Consider the following 16,251-nt stretch of genomic DNA (forward strand, 5'->3'; position numbering starts at 1 on the left):
CTTAATAAAATCCAACGAAGCTACAGTCACCGGGCAGACAGAAGCCCTGCCCATCACGCGAATCTGCGTGTGTTCTGAAAGGAATTTGACCCGCGAATGAAGCGAGTAAACTCAAATGTTCCTGCAGCTATTTACGCGCAAATATCGCGATTTATCCGCGCGTTCTGCGTCTGGTGTGAACACAGCATGACATTTCAAAATTTCAAACAACTGCACAAAGCTTTGTTTAATAAGAATGTAAGTTGCGCATTCCTGCTTCTTTAGTACTCGCACACTTACAGTATATTAAAGGGGAGCTATAATGCAAAAATCCCTTTTATAAGGGGTTTAAACAGTTGTGTGGCAGCAGTGTGTGAATATAACCAGCTCCTAATGGTCAAATTTTATTCATTTTATTTTTATAATCACACTTGAGAGAATCAGTCTGCAGGAACACTTTGATTGACATTCTCCCTTTGTACGTGTCATCAGAGGTGGAAAGCCCCACCCACTAGTGACCACCTCTCAATGGCACAAGACGTTGAATCTGCCACTATGCTGACACAAAGGCATCTGTAGCTCCGCCCTCTTTAAAAATTGGAATTTAAAGTGGCAGTCACCAAAACGACATAACAATCAAAGCCTAAAAGGGGCAGTTTTAAGAGCTATAAAACATTATCTGTGTGATATTTTGAGCTGAATTTTCACACATACACTCTAGGCACATCACAGACTTATTTTACATCTTGTAAAAAAAAATAGGTTCCCTTTAAAACTGCATTACTAAGATTTGAGATTAATTTTAGGAGGGGCAAGCAAAATAATAGGGTTGTGTGTGTGTGTGTGAGTGTGTGTGTGTCAGACACCAGTGAGCATTGTGCGTTCAGACAGCAGTGCAGGCCTGAAGCTAATGTGCAGAGATGGATCAGTCTTTTGGGTAGGTCATGCTGAACAATAATATTGATGTCCAGAGCATCTGACAGCGGCGTCAGTCAGAGAAGAGAAAACCACACCTCATATTGCAGACAGCCAGACTACTGAACTCCGCTCAATTCAATTCGTTTGCTTTCACTACATTTTTTCAATGATATTTAGACTTTTTTTTAATTTATTTTATTTTTTTGGACTTTTTTTATAACACTAAATAAAGCCGTGTGATGCTCGTGTGAGTGTGTGTGTGCGTACTGCGCAGTTCCAGCATCAGCACCATGAGGCTGAAGATCTGAGACAAAGAACATCCCTGTAAAATCCGCAACAGAACACTCCAAATCACCACAAAACCCACACCACCGCCCACACACACACTGCTGATCTTTAAAAAGCAGGACTGAAATCAAATTGATGCAATAGTTGCATGTTGTGTGAGTAACTGTAGTGTGTGCTCTCATTTATGGGCGTGATAGTCTTGCTGCAGTACAACGGCCACACACACACTCAGTCCGGCAATATAACATCCACAAACGCAGATCATAACAGCCGAGAAAAACAAAACCACGCCTATTTTTGGAATAATTAACATGATTAAATCCTGGAGATCAACATATGCGACTCTGTCCGAACAGTGCACTGGTTTACAATCAGTTCAGCCCAACACGACTGAAGCCTGGCATTTAATCCTGCAGTGTTTTTGCTGCAAACATGCAGACAATTAAAGATTGCGTTAATTGAAGGATGAATATAAATGCACGGACTTACAGTGATCTTTGGGATGTTCTTTTTGCCTTGGTAAGACATGGTTAGTTGTCGGTGGATGCAGCTGTCTTTATTCTGCCCTTTTGCTGATGTTAGTGGTGGCGCACACTGCTCGGGATTGTCTGATTTAAGGGCTCCTCCCTCCGCCCCGCCGGGTGTCATGTGGGATTTCAACCGCCAGAGGGCGGTGCTGGGATCTTATTCAACTGAATCGGTTCATTCGAACAGCTCTTTTCACTGAACCGGCTTAAAAACAAAAAGTGATTTACAGTTTGCTGTTGTGTAAGAACTTATATTGTACATTATTAATTGATGTATTAATTAATTACAACTTATTTACTTATCTAAATTGAACACTAACTTGTATTGGTGATTTATTAGCCTACTTGTGTCAGAAGTTCATAAAGGCTATGAATCATGAACATATAATATATTAATTATTATGATAGGCTAGCCAATTAATAGCAAAAAAAAATAGTGTATACTCCATCAGCTGTTTTAGTTTCTGTCAGCTTTATTCTGCCACCTTCCACCTTCCTGGATGTAGGCTGCTTTATCCCTAACTTATCCTCTTTAAATGCACTTTTATCAAACAATATTAGATTATTTGCTCATTTTTAGAAAAAAAGCCTTTATTAACATTACAATAAAACACTTTTATTCTCAAGAGAATTGATCTCAGATATTTCTATCTGCAAAGGCTATATTGCCTTGCGTTTTTAAGCCTGAATGTTATTTGAATGCATCAGACGTGTCTACTACATCTACCTTTGTAATGTTGCTAATCAAAGACTAGACAGGCAGTTTCTCAGTGACGGTGAACAAAAGAGGAGTGTGTGTTGAGGAGAACAGCTGCTCTGATCCACCCTGACATGAGGCTCCTTTGTCTGAGCAGAGCCCCCCTGTCCAGACCACCCCACACACACACACACACACACACACACACACACACACAGACGCACAGAGACACTTACATGCACACAGACAGACACACACACACATTTGTAATGCATCTGCCTGATGACATACAGATCAGCTACTACAGGATCTTCTCAGTCTAAAAGGATTAGATAATATTATGTGGATCAGTACTGCATATCCTCATCATGTCCGCAGGATCAAATTCTCAAAACTTAAGTCAACATTCACACCCGAAACATTGGCTAACAAGCAGTACAGGACATTTTGCACATTTACACATCTCTTTTCAAAAGGTTGAAAGTGTAAAACAATAAAATAATGCAGAACTGAATACAAGAGCAACATTTTCATTCACATCTGTAAAAAAAACAAACAGAAAACCAGTGTATTTTTTACTGCAATGCAATCATTCATTCATTTTCTTGTCAGCTTAGTCCCTTTATTAATCCAGGGTCGCCACAGCGGAATGAACCGGCAACTTATCCAGCACGTTTTTACACAGCGGATGCCCTTCCAACCGCAACCCATCTGTGGGAAACATCCACACACACACACACACACAGTACGGACAATTTAGCCTACCCAATTCACCTGTTCCGCATGTCTTTGGACTGTGGGGGAAACTGGAGCACCCGGAGGAAACCCACGCAAACGCAGGGAGAACATGCAAACTCCACACAGAAACACCAACTGAGCCGAGGATCGAACCAGCGACCTTCTTGCTGTGAGGCAAACGTGCTACCCACTACGCCTGCAATGCAATCAATCCTCCTCATTTCTTTGAACTAAAATCAGTTTTCAAAAATAACCCAATTAAACATCTAATTATTTCAGTCTCAAATCGCAAGTCTCACACATTACACCAGAAATAACAGTGATTAAAACGAGGTAAACTGATATACAAGTGCTCAAAATGATAAGAAAACATTAATTACATTTTAAACAACAATATTTAATGATTATTTAATGAAGCAATGTGTACGTTATAAGTAATGTTCCTATGGTATTTGTACACTCTCAGAATTAAAGGTACGTGAGCTGTCACTCAGGTGATACCTTCTCGAAAGGTACACATTTGTACCTGAAAGATCCATATTAATACCTCAAGGGTACATATTAGTACCTCAAAAGTGCAAAAGTATTCCTCTTAAAATTTTTAGGTATTAAAATATACTTTTGAGGTACCAGCATGGACCCTTCAAGTACAAATGTGTATTCCACCCCAGTGACGGCTCGCGTACCTTTATTTCTGAGAGTGTCCTTGTTGAAAAATCCAGCTTAAACCAGCCTAGGCTGGTTGGCTGGTTTTAGCTGGCCGACCAGGCTGGTTTTAGAGGGGTTTTGGCCACTTCCAGGCTGGTTTCCAGCCTGGTCTTAGCTGGTCAGGCTGGGAGATGACCAGCTAAAACCAGCTTGACCAGCCTAGCCAAGCTGGGAGTCCAGTCAAAACCAGCTATATTCAGCTTAAACCAGGCTGGTCAAGCTGGTTTTAGTTGGATTTGGCTGGTAATTTTCCACCCTGACCAGCTAAAACCAGGCTGGAAATGGCTGGAAACCAGCCTGGAAATGGCCAAAACCCCTCTAAAACCAGGCTGGTCAACCAGCTAAAACCAGCCAACCAGCCTAAACTGGTTTAAGCTGGATTTTTCAGCAGGGGTATGATAATTGGATTATATAAGTGACCCTATACAGAAATAAAGCTTTAAACACTTAAGAGTTTGTGTTAAAGTAATGACTTTTAGAGTTTTTAAAAAAATGACATCAATGTTCTGAAACTGTTAGCCAAATCATGATTGAAAGAAATAATGAGCTGCTTCTTCAGCTTCTAGTTGAGTCAGCGCTATTCCTGTCCACTAGATGGCGGTGTTTGATTAAGACGGTTTGCCATTGCTAACACTATAAACCGATAAAGTTGGCACAATTTTTCCCCGAGCATGATTAATAATTCAGGTTTACACACCCTTTACAATCTGCTCAGTGCTTTCAGTCAAATTCTACACAAAAACATGCACTTTTTTTATGGTCATAGCGTGCTGCAATGTAAACTCAGAACAAGGCTATGTGTGTGTAAACATTAGCAAAGCTGATCAAATTCGCAGGATAAATATATTAAGCACAGTTCGATGGTTTATTAGATTGTTTAAAAACAGAGAGCTGAAATAAGCAACAAAAGGTTTTTAATATTTACAGAGTACACAAGAACTGTTTCTGTTTTGTGTAACACAGCGTAGCACATGTTGTATATGATATTGACAGCACGCTGTGGTTTGGAGTGTTTACATCTGAAAGACATTTTTAGAGCATAATCTGCTTGTCTACAATACCCACAGTTGAATTATTAGCAATCTGAATAATAACCCTGCTGAAAAAAACAGCTTAAACCAGCCTGGTTGGCTGGTTTTAGCTAGTTGACCAGGCTGGTTTTAGAGGGGTTTTGTCACTTCCAGGCTGGTTTCCAGCCTGTTCTTAGCTGGTCAGGCTGGAAAATGACCAGCCGAAACCAGCTAAAACCAGCTTGACCAGCCTGATTTAAGCTGGACTAAGCTGGTTTTGGCTGGGCTCCTAGCCTGGCTAAGCTGGTCAAGTGATTCACACACTCAAGGCTGGGAGCTGCTCATCAACTGATTACATGGAATATGCATGCACACCTCTTTCATGAGTCTTGCTATACTGTTACAATGCATTTTCCTTGCCTTGCTTTGCCCTGTTTTTTGACCCTCGTCTTGTTTGTTTATGTTGTAAGCTGCCTGCCTGTACAGACCTGTGTTTTCACATTTAAATGCATATACTATTTTTTTTACAGTATAAGGACGTGCACTTAGGAAACATGGGTAACATGGGTTTTATAGAAAATATGAATGGAAATTTGAATGGAAAACACAATTGCACCTACTGTATTATGTTGTGTATTATTGTGCATAAATAATATAAATAAACCTAAACAAAAAAACCAAAATTGATTTATTTATTCATTTATTTATTTATTCATTTATATATATATATATATATATATATATATATATATATATATATATATATATATATATATATATATATATATATATATATATATATATATATATATATATTTAAATGTACCAAATGAGCGTGTGCAGGCTAATGACATTATGAAAGCAAATTATTTAATATATTTTGTCTTGACAGGAGCAGCTGCTTCCTGTTGCTTCCATCAAAAACAAGCTAACATTGAACGAGATTTCTTCTGCTGGTACGCTAAATTAAGCAAAATGTCTATTAAATCAAGGCCACATTTAATAAGAGACTCCATCTATCACCTGACAGCAATAAGATCTTCACAACAACAAAAAAAGGTTCAAAATGCAAGTCAAAGTTTTAAACAGTTTTGTGAAATATGGTGCTTTTAGATTAAGATAAGGCAGAATACAAGAATATTGGGAGAAAAACATTTTATACTTCATTTTCTAGAATTTTAGCAAGAATAAACCTAAATAAACTTATAATACATATAAAAGATACATCTCAAACACCCTGGTTTGTGTAACTACATTTTTCAATGAATGCATTTTGAATACAATAACCTACATAGACATGTTAAAAAAAGTCAAATAAATTAACATTTACTAATGCGTTATTAAAATTCATAGTTGTGCTGAGTTAACATGAATGAACAATAAATCACTTTAATTTTAATTAACTAACATTAGCAAAAGTTAAATATATACTATAATATATGTATTGTTGTTTTTTAATTTTTCATGTGTATAAATCTTAACGATTGGACCATTATATTAAAGTGTTACCCAATAAATTAACAATTATAACAATAGTCACAACTATGAATGAATAAATAAATAAATGAATAAATGAATAAATAAATAAATAAATAAATAAATAAATAAATAAATGAACAAATGAATGAATAAATAAATGAATGAATAAAGAAATAAATGAATAAAGAAATAAATGAATAAAGAAATAAATGAATAAATAAATAAAGAAATAAATAAAGAAATAAAGAAATGAATGAATGAATGAATGAATGAATAAATAAATAAATAAATAAATAAATAAATAAATAAATAAATAAATGAATGAATGAATGAATGAATGAATAAGAGAATAAATAAATTAATAAATAAATAATTGAATAGATGAATAAATAAATAAATAAATGAATAAACAAATAAATAAATGAATAAATAAATAATTAAACAAATAAATGAATAAATAAATAAATAAATGAGAGAATAAATAAATTAATAAATAAATAATTTAATAGATGAATAAATAAATAAATAAATGAATAAACAAATAAATAATTAACTAAATAAATAAATAAATAAATACATGAATAAATGAACTAATTAATTAATTAATTAATTAATTAATTAATTAATTAATTAATTAATTATTAAATAAAGTAATTAGTTAATTAATTAATAATGAATGAATAAATAAATAAATAAAATAAAAAAATAGAATTAAAACTAAAATGATGAATGTCACAACTTCGTAGAATGTTCAATTGTTTCAAAATGCATAATTTTGCATAATTAAATAAGATTTGGGTAAAACTAAAGTTTTACTAATAACTGAAGACTTGATGTGTCAAGGTCAGACATAATGTAGGACTGATTGAAATAAGAAGTTGTTTTATGCCTGGAAATGTATAACAGTTGTGTGAAGAACATTAAACCTGACTTAACTTGAGTAATAAATGAGCTGTCAAGCCTGAAGGCTGTCGGTAGAAAATGTGTAGGCCTCACAGCTATAGATTTTCAGTCAGTAGAACTGTTGAAAACAGCGCTGACATGTGACTCTGCATTAAAACCAACCTGTTTCCTCGTTTTTCACACACATTATAACATTGCAGAAGAAAATTAGTATAACATTGTAATTATTCATGCTTTGGCAAATAAATTTAGATAGATAGATAGATAGATAGATAGATAGATAGATAGATAGATAGATAGATAGATAGATAGATAGATAGATAGATAGATAGATAGATAGATAGATAGATAGATAGATAGATAGATAGATAGATAGATAGATAGATAGTCAACCACATAAAAATACACAAGAGTAGCTTACTATAGTTACAATACCATAGTAATGTACTTGAATTTTTGGTGATTTTATAGTTGCTATGGTAACACCAACTTATAAACAAATACACAACAGTTTGCTGTGTATAAACAAACAGTGGTAAATTATTACACTTTAAATGGTTAAACGCGATAGATAGATAGATAGATAGATAGATAGATAGATAGATAGATAGATAGATAGATAGACAGACAGACAGACAGACAGACAGACAGACAGACAGACAGACAGACAGACAGACAGACAGACAGACAGACAGACAGATAGATAGATAGATAGATAGATAGATAGATAGATAGATAGATAGATAGATAGATAGATAGATAGATAGATAGATAGATAGATACCTTGGTAACCGTCGGTTGCAGATCCTCCCTCTCAAACGCGCTCTGTGTCTTGTCTTCAGTTTCTCCTCCACTTTGTAAAGCTGTAAAGTTGGTTTGTTGTTTTGAGGGTTTCTGCTCTTCTCTGTTTGTGGCTCTCGGGCTTCTGGAGCCTCGCTGACCGACACTAAGAGCGTCGAAATCGATGGTTTTGCTCTCATACGCTCCTTCTACGTTACAAAACAAACCTCCGTATTTTTGTCGCGCCACCGGGTCCGCCGTGCTCGGTCGAGCCAGGTAAACCGGCAGATCATCGTCCCGGTCCAGGCGTCTGCCCTCAGCCATGGTGTGAGACAGACTGACTGAGAGACTGACTGGAGATCAGCCAGAATTAAACTTCACACGAGCAGAGCCACTGCCGCACTGTCACACATCTGCAGACCGGCCGGCTTATTTAGGTAAGCCGATCTTCATTTCGTTCAGTTTTAGCTATCTCTTGTTTAACAGACGTCCATTTAACGTTGCAGTTAAAGTCAGAATTATTAGCACTCCTGAATTATTATTATTAGCCACCCTGTATGTTTCCCACCATCCAATTTTGCAGCACATTTCTAAACGTAATAGTTTTAATAACTAATTTCTAATAATTAAATTAGATAACTATTAAATAACTTAATTAAATAACTAAATCTATTTATTTGCATCTTTGCAATGATGACACTAGCCTACTGTACATAATACTAGAGCTTCAGGATCCTAAAGTGCAATTTTAAGGCTTAGCTAGGGGAAGGCAAGTCGATAACAGTGGTATGAATGTTGCTTAAGGGGCTCATAATATTGACCTTAACATTTTATTTCATTTTCCAAAATTTAAAACTGCTTTTACTCTAGCCGAAAAAAAAAACGATAAGACTTAGGCTACTACAGAAGAAAAAAATATTATAGGAAATACTCCGTGCTTTCTTAAACATCTACATCGTGTGTGTATTTTTTAAGTCCGTATTTAAGTCAATAGCCACATGAAAAAAACTATAATTTATAGTACTGTAAATACTAGTGTTTTGAACCATGCTATGGTAGCGTGTATTATATAGTTGGCCTATTTACAACTCTGTTAGTAAATACTCCAGTATAGGCTCAAAAATACCAAGGAAATGTGTGTAAACTTTAAACAAAAACAAAAAAAGATTTTATTATTCTGGCATTTAGCAAATGTAAATTTTTAGGTAATCCTAATGGATCTAAAATATTAAACGTATGATTTACCATCAGACATTTTTAAAAATGGTTATGTTCCTTGTTTTAGAGTGTCTTCTGGTTTCAACTGCATATATTTGTATATATACTTTTTTTTCTCAGAAAACCTATTTCTCAAGGAGTCGTTGGCACCCAGTTCTGGTTCTGTACCTTTAAAAGCTGTTTTGGTTGCAGAGCAGATGTGTCACTGATGATGCTGCGATTTCTCCAGTCAGCACAATGACAAGACTCTGAACACTGATGGAGAGAATGCTGATGACAACATGAGGACTAAATCCGCAATCTAAACCACAATACAACCCCATTTTTTACCATTATTGTAACTAGTTAACACGAGTAGGGATATTCAATACATTTTCCCAATTTAACAGCATTTCCGATTCTGAAAGCTCTATTAATGCCAACCCTAAACATTGCAATCGTATTGACACAATTGTTGATTTTTTAGCATTAAAGGGACAGCTCTGCCAAAACCGTGAAAGTATTACACACTTAACATTAAGGTATTTCTTCTGTTGACCACACAACAAGATATTCTGAAGAATTTGGGGAAAACACAACTGACTTGTGGAACCAAAAATACAATGGAAGTCAATGGCTGTGTTTTTTTTTTTCAAACATTCTTCAGAATATCTTGTTTTGTGTTCAACATAAGAAAGGAATCAGATTACACTTTTTTTAAGAGCCAATTCTCGCTATAATCATGCCATCAACTATGACCTTTTGCTCAATAAACTCCTAATCTACTGATTATTAATAACTAACAAGTAATAGTTGGGATTTGGTATTGGGTAGGATTATGTAGAATAAGATCATGCAGAATATGTGCTTAATAAGTACTAATAAACAGCCAATATCTTAACAATTAGCAATTAAGCCTTTAAGCCACTAGTTAATAGTTAGAATTGGTACTTAACCAGTTAAACTTTGCTGTTATTTTGGGATTTCCGCCTGGATTTTGCCTACCCAAATTTAAAAGCTTCCCAAATTCACATGCAGAGGTGTAAATGCAAAGATTTGGTCTCATTTTAAAGAAAACCCTTTGAATTTTCATAAAACACTATTGAAAGTGTTTAAAATATCTGTATATGTTGTCTGTGTTACAATAAACACCTAAAAAAAGAGGCGCTTTTTGTATTTTTATTTTTTTATAAACTCATATTTGAAAGTGTACCTTTTAGGTTGTGTGTGGTCTAGCGTGCTGTAATTAATGTTGGTGGTTCCTGCACATGTCTGTAATCATAGGAGAAAAGAAAACGTCTCCACCATAATCTATGCTAAAGTTATTATGTTCCAACTGGTGAGAGGTGCTGTACAAGCCACAGGGAGCGATCATTGTTTTCATATTTCACTATTCTTTTGTTTGATCAAACATAATTCACTGTGTTTGGAGCACGTCAGACATATAAAAGGATTACTTATGCACATCAGCTCAAAAACAGAGGACTGAAGTGCACAGCATAAGGTAAGAGATGACAGCTGTCTGTGCTATCTGGGGCTGCTTATTGATCATAAATGTAATGTTTTCACTTCTGCGCCATGGAAACACCGCGATTCATTCGGCAACTGTTTGATATGTGAATATAATTCAGTAAAAAGAACACCAGAACCGTTTGAGCACCGGCAAGAGCTTTCATTTGAGCTATAACTTGTACATGTGTCATATGAAAAATATGAAAATGACCCAATGTAAAATACCCAGCTCGAATATCCAAAATACTGTGTATTTAAGTGTAAATAACTTTTGTACAGTAGATTAAACACCAAAGTGATGCATATGTGCATAAAATACAGATCCTACACTTTCAATCGAAACCACTTACGGGGATCTGGTGCAATGCTAGCCTAAATCCTAAAGCGAAAGTCTTTGACGTCACGGCTCCGGTACCAAGTCTGCAGAGTTTAACTGGTTGACATTATTTACAACTAATACACTAATTTTACAACTCCCATATAGCTAAAGAGTTGTTTTGTACAGATTTACAATGTTTTACCTTTTTTTATCCGTTCAGTTGATCTCAGGTCTGGATATGTTAGCTTAGCATAAATCATGGAAACAGATTAGACCATTAGCATCTAATTTAAAAATAACCAAAGAGTTTTCGACGATCTTCCTATTTAAAGCATGACTCTTCTGTTGTTGCATCAATGGAAAGTGATGGAAAGCTGCAATCCTCTAGGCCGATATGTCTAGGAACTATGCTCTTATGTACACATGGAAACCGTTTGTCAATAGATTGTTGTCCTGGTAAAGAGGTCATGTTGGAGTGTGTCTGGCGGTGAAGTAGGACACGATACTGAACATGACATTTCAGCCCAGCCAGAGGCGCAGACAAAAACAAAGATGACACCATTCAATGTCAAGCAAGGAATCAACACATATAAAACTGGAAGAGGCACATTTGACTGGATTATATGAGCAAGCGCTTTCTGCTTAAATAGTTTATCCCACTGTGAAAAACAAAAGTTACATGATATTAAAGTCTGTGAGACTTTTATTTGAGTGTGTTGATGTACTTCCAACTAAAACGCAATATTAAGTAGGGGGCATTTTTTGAGCAGGATGCTAATGGTCTAATCCGATTCAATGATTTATGCTAAGCTAAGCTAAAGTGCTCCCACCAGAGCCAGAGATCGGCTGAAGGACCTGTTTCCAAAAAAAAAAAAAGAGTGTTCCTTTAATAATCTGCATTTTAGATGAAGGGTCTTGTATTCTGAGTCTCAGGGTTCATGTCTTCCTCCGGTACAATGCAGAAAAGAGACCATTGGCCTACTAAGAATTAAAAATGTATGAATGATGTGCTCATGAGGCTATAGGATGCAGTCCCTATACAAGCCTTATCTGCTTAATAAATCATTGATGATCACGATGTGCTTCTGTTCAACTGCGCAATAATTAATTCATTTATCTGTAGTTTCGGTTTGTTGGCGAAGCAGTGGCGCAGTAGGTAGTGCTGCCGCCTCACAGCAAGAAGCTCGCTGGGTCGAACCTCCGCCTAGTTGGCATTTCTGTAAGGAGTTTGCATGTTCTCCCTGCGTTCGCGTAGGTTTCCTCCGGGTGCTCTGGTTTCCCCCACAGTACAAAGACATGCTGTAGGTGAATTGGGTAGGCTAAATTGTCCGTAGTGTATGAGTGTGTGAGTGTATGAGGGTGACAGGCCAGACTCTCACTAGACAGCATGAAACCTTCTAAATTAAAACGACATTTAGAAACCAAACATCCCAGCTGCAAGGACAAACCTGTGGACTATTTTCAAAGACGACTCCAATAGGCGGCGCATCTTACTGTGCTCACCGTGTAGCAAAGGCCAAGAAAACCCACACAATACCCTAATGCTTCAAATGTCACTTTTAGTTGAATACTAGCATCTCCAAAAATAGTTATTAGAAGTGAGTTTTTAAAACTATCGTTATGAAATGTGATAAACCAAAAATCTTTTCTCTGTTGAACAGAAATTGGGGGGAAATAATCAGGAGGGCGAATGTAATTCTGATTCAGCTGTATATTTCAATTGAGCATTTTTCATGTTATTATTTAGCTGTAGGCCTACTGTGAACCAACATTCACCCCGGCCCTTCATAAGAGCTGAATGCCAAACAGCGACATCCTCTTCCCCATTCAAAACACCATTGCTATTCATTTATAATCAATGTTATAAGCAAGCAAAGATTTCCGAGCAGCTACATCCGTCTGGAGTGCTGTAAATTCACTTAGAGAAGCCTTAATGAAATGATCGGGTTATTAACGGGGAGCTCTGGTTTTTGTATTTCTGTCAGACAACATTCACCTGCTGTTTTAAAGGGATAGCTCACCCAAAAGATGAACATTTACTCTCTATTTACTCACCCTCATGTGGTTATAAACCTCTTTTGTTGAACACAGAAAGCTGAAAACCTTGACTTCCAAACGAATGCTATGGAAGTCAATGGTTACAGGTTTCCAACATTTTTCCAAGTATCTAACTTTGTGTTCGACAGAAGAAAGACGCTTAAATATGTTTGGAACAGGTGAACGGAGACTAAATGATGACCGATTTTTTTTGTGTGTGTGTGTGTGAACTGTCCCTTTAACACTGTTTATTTCCTTTTTAATTCCAGCGAGGGGGCGTCACGGTGGCACAGTGGTTAGCACGATCACCTCACAGCAAGAAGGTCGCTGGTTCGAGCCTCAGCTGGGACAAATTAGTTTATTCGATTCACCTACTGTATAGCGCATGTGTTTGGGACTGTGGGGGGAACCGTAGCACCCGGAGTAAACCCACGCCAACACGGGGAGAACATGCAAACTCCGAACCAGCCCCCCTTGTGCTGTGCAGGGGCAGTGCTAACCACTGAGCATAAATTCAGCCTGAATACTTTAATCCACAAACTCACAATTTTACTCTCAATACGCTTTCGACTCAGCGTGATCTCCATCAGCGGAGGTGGCTGAAGTTACTCTTGTCAGAGGAAGCAGAGAAGCTGTTAATATTGCATGAGTGTCAGCGAGAAGAGAAACACAACAGGTTTAGGTTGCAGGAACTTTCTCTGGTTACAGACAGGTTACAACTAATACTTAATATGCTTGTAGTTCACTCTTTCTTACCAGACCAAACTAACCGTCCTCTGTTTAACTGTTGTATTGACCTTATTCTAAAATGCGGAAGTGCGCCTGTTTTCGCGATTGTTTCAGAACTTCCGATTCACTCGCCTATGGGAGAAATGACTAGGAATAGTAAACGGCAGAAAACGGTCAAACTACTTGCTCTACAAACAAATGTTTGCATGACTATACAGACCAAGTAGAATAATATAATCAGGAAATATCGGTTTGCAACATCAAACAGCGAAACGAGCAGTTTTTAATGTCCAAAAATGAATGGAAGTGAATAAGACACGAGCCAAAAAGGTTCAAATGGCTGAAAGGAATAAGGTGAATACATCCCAGGCTCAATGTGAAAATGTACCCCTGTATACATTTCTGGAGAACGCCAAATACATCCCAGGAGCAATTTTTTTTTTGCAGTTTTTGTTTTCGCAAATCCATCAGAGGCCGCTTTGTGCGCTTTTTCAGATCTCAAATTTCTCTCACAAATGCCATTTGTTCCTGATGTTCTCACGTAAATCCACCAGAGGGCGCTGTCGACTGAATCACAGACCAATTGACTGCGCGATCGACTCTCCTCCACCGCAAAAAATGCTTTTCTTACTTACATTTTTAGTCTTGTTTCTAGTCCAAATATCTACAAATTCTTAAATCAAGAAGCATTTTCTAGACAAGCAAAACATATTGTCTTGTTTTAAGAAATAATATGCCAAAATGATATTTGGACTAGAAACAAGACAAAAAAATGTAAGTAAGAAAAGCATTTTTTGCAGTGTTCTTCCCTAAACCCAACTGATAGTGTTTTCTAAAGCACCAATTGGCCCGCTTCTGTTTTTGTCTTACCTGATTTTTGGCACCGTTCTTCGCCGCACTCAAACCCCAAAGTCGTGGTCAACTTCCCTCTGCGTCTCAAGTCCGCCAATGTACTCGATGAGCCACTTGGCAAACTGGAAACAATGGTAAAGCCCCCCTTATAAAGGGGTAAGCAGTCAGTTGGTTATTGGAAAAGGAATGGCATCATACCGCACCTGTAGCGTTCATTTTAAAGATGAAATGCAGCCATACGTAGCTCTGGCTACATAATTCGTGATCTCCAGAAATGCTCCATGTTTAGATTTCTGTTCAGAGAGGTCATGTTTTGATCCTCGATTGGTCTCACACAGTCAAGTGATGCGATTTCGCAGGTCAGAGTTCACCAAGCTTGAACTTTGCACCGCAGCGACCTGCGAAACTTAACAAATGACCCTGCATTTCCGGTCTGACGCATTCGCGTGCGTATGAATGGAAGTCTATGGGGAGAAGAGTCCAGTGTGACCATAGCTTAAGTGCTTTAGTACGAGGCTATCAGTCCTTTAGGGCGGGACTATCAGTCCTTTAAGGCGGGACTATCAGTCCTTTAGGGCGGGACTATCAGTGCTTTAGGGCGGGAGTATCAGTGCTTCAGGGTGGATTTATCAGTGCTTTAGGGCAGGGCTATTAATAATTTAGGGCGGAGTTATCAGTCATTTAAGGCGGAGCAATCGGTTCTTTAGGGTGGGGCTATCAGTGCTTTAGGGTGGAGCTATCATTGCTGTAGGGTAGGGCTATCAGTGTTTAAGGGTGGGGCTATCAGGGCTTTAGGGTGGAGCCATCAGTGCTTTTGGGTGGAGCTATCAGTGCTTTAGGGTGGGGCTCTCAGTGCTTTAGGGTGGAGCTATCATTGCTGTAGGGTAGGGCTATCAGTGTTTTAGGGTGGGGCTATCAGTGCTTTAGGGTGGAGCTATCAGTGCTTTAGGGTGGGGCTCTCAGTGGTTTAGGGTGGAGCTAACATTGCTGTAGGGTAGGGCTATCAGTGTTTTAGGGTGGGGCTATCAGTGCTTTAGGGTGGGGCTATCAGTGCTTTAGGGTGGGGCTATGAGTGCTTTAGGGTGGAGCTATCAGTGCTATCAGTGCTTTAGGGTGGGGCTATCAGTGCTTTAGGGTGGGGCTATCAGTGATTTAGGGTTGAGCTATCAGTGCTTTAGGGTGGGGCTATCAGTGCTTTAGGGTGGAGCTATCATTGCTGTAGGGTAGGGCTATCAGTGCTTTAGGGTGGAGCTATCAGTGCTTTAGGGTGGGGCTATTAGTGTTTTAGGGTGGAGCTATCATTGCTGTAGGGTAGGGCTATCAGTGTTTTAGAGTGGGGCTATTAGTGCTTTAGGGTGGGGCTATCAGTGCTTTAGGGTGGGGCTATCAGTGCTTGTAGTGCTTTTCTATATCAGTATTTTAGGATGATTTAATCGGTTCCCAAAGGATGAAATCATGCACCAGCCTAACATTTTTTATACGTTATGATAGGGCAAAAAAGGACAATCTTACATTTCATGCCGACTTTAAGTAATTACTCATAGTCGTAGTATCAACTTCACCATATCACATAGTGTT

General features: G+C 37.6%; 2 protein-coding genes across 4 annotated transcripts in view; both read right to left on the minus strand.

Moving 5' to 3' along the window:
• The window catches only part of dpysl3 (dihydropyrimidinase like 3), a 51,468-nt gene extending 43,098 nt beyond the window's left edge, over positions 1–8,370 (minus strand). The window contains exon 1 of one of the 2 annotated variants that reach the window (XM_068215866.2): positions 8,031–8,370. In XM_068215866.2, the coding sequence (XP_068071967.1) occupies positions 8,031–8,351 (321 nt within the window). In that variant the 5' untranslated portion in view covers positions 8,352–8,370. 2 annotated transcript variants of the gene reach the window in all.
• Positions 1–16,251, minus strand: part of jakmip2 (janus kinase and microtubule interacting protein 2) — a 209,527-nt gene that overhangs the window by 143,973 nt on the left and 49,303 nt on the right. The gene's annotated exons all lie outside the window — the stretch shown is intronic.

Source organism: Danio rerio, chromosome 21 (genome assembly GCF_049306965.1).
Source record: "Danio rerio strain Tuebingen ecotype United States chromosome 21, GRCz12tu, whole genome shotgun sequence".
In the NCBI taxonomy this organism is placed as follows: domain Eukaryota; kingdom Metazoa; phylum Chordata; class Actinopteri; order Cypriniformes; family Danionidae; genus Danio; species Danio rerio.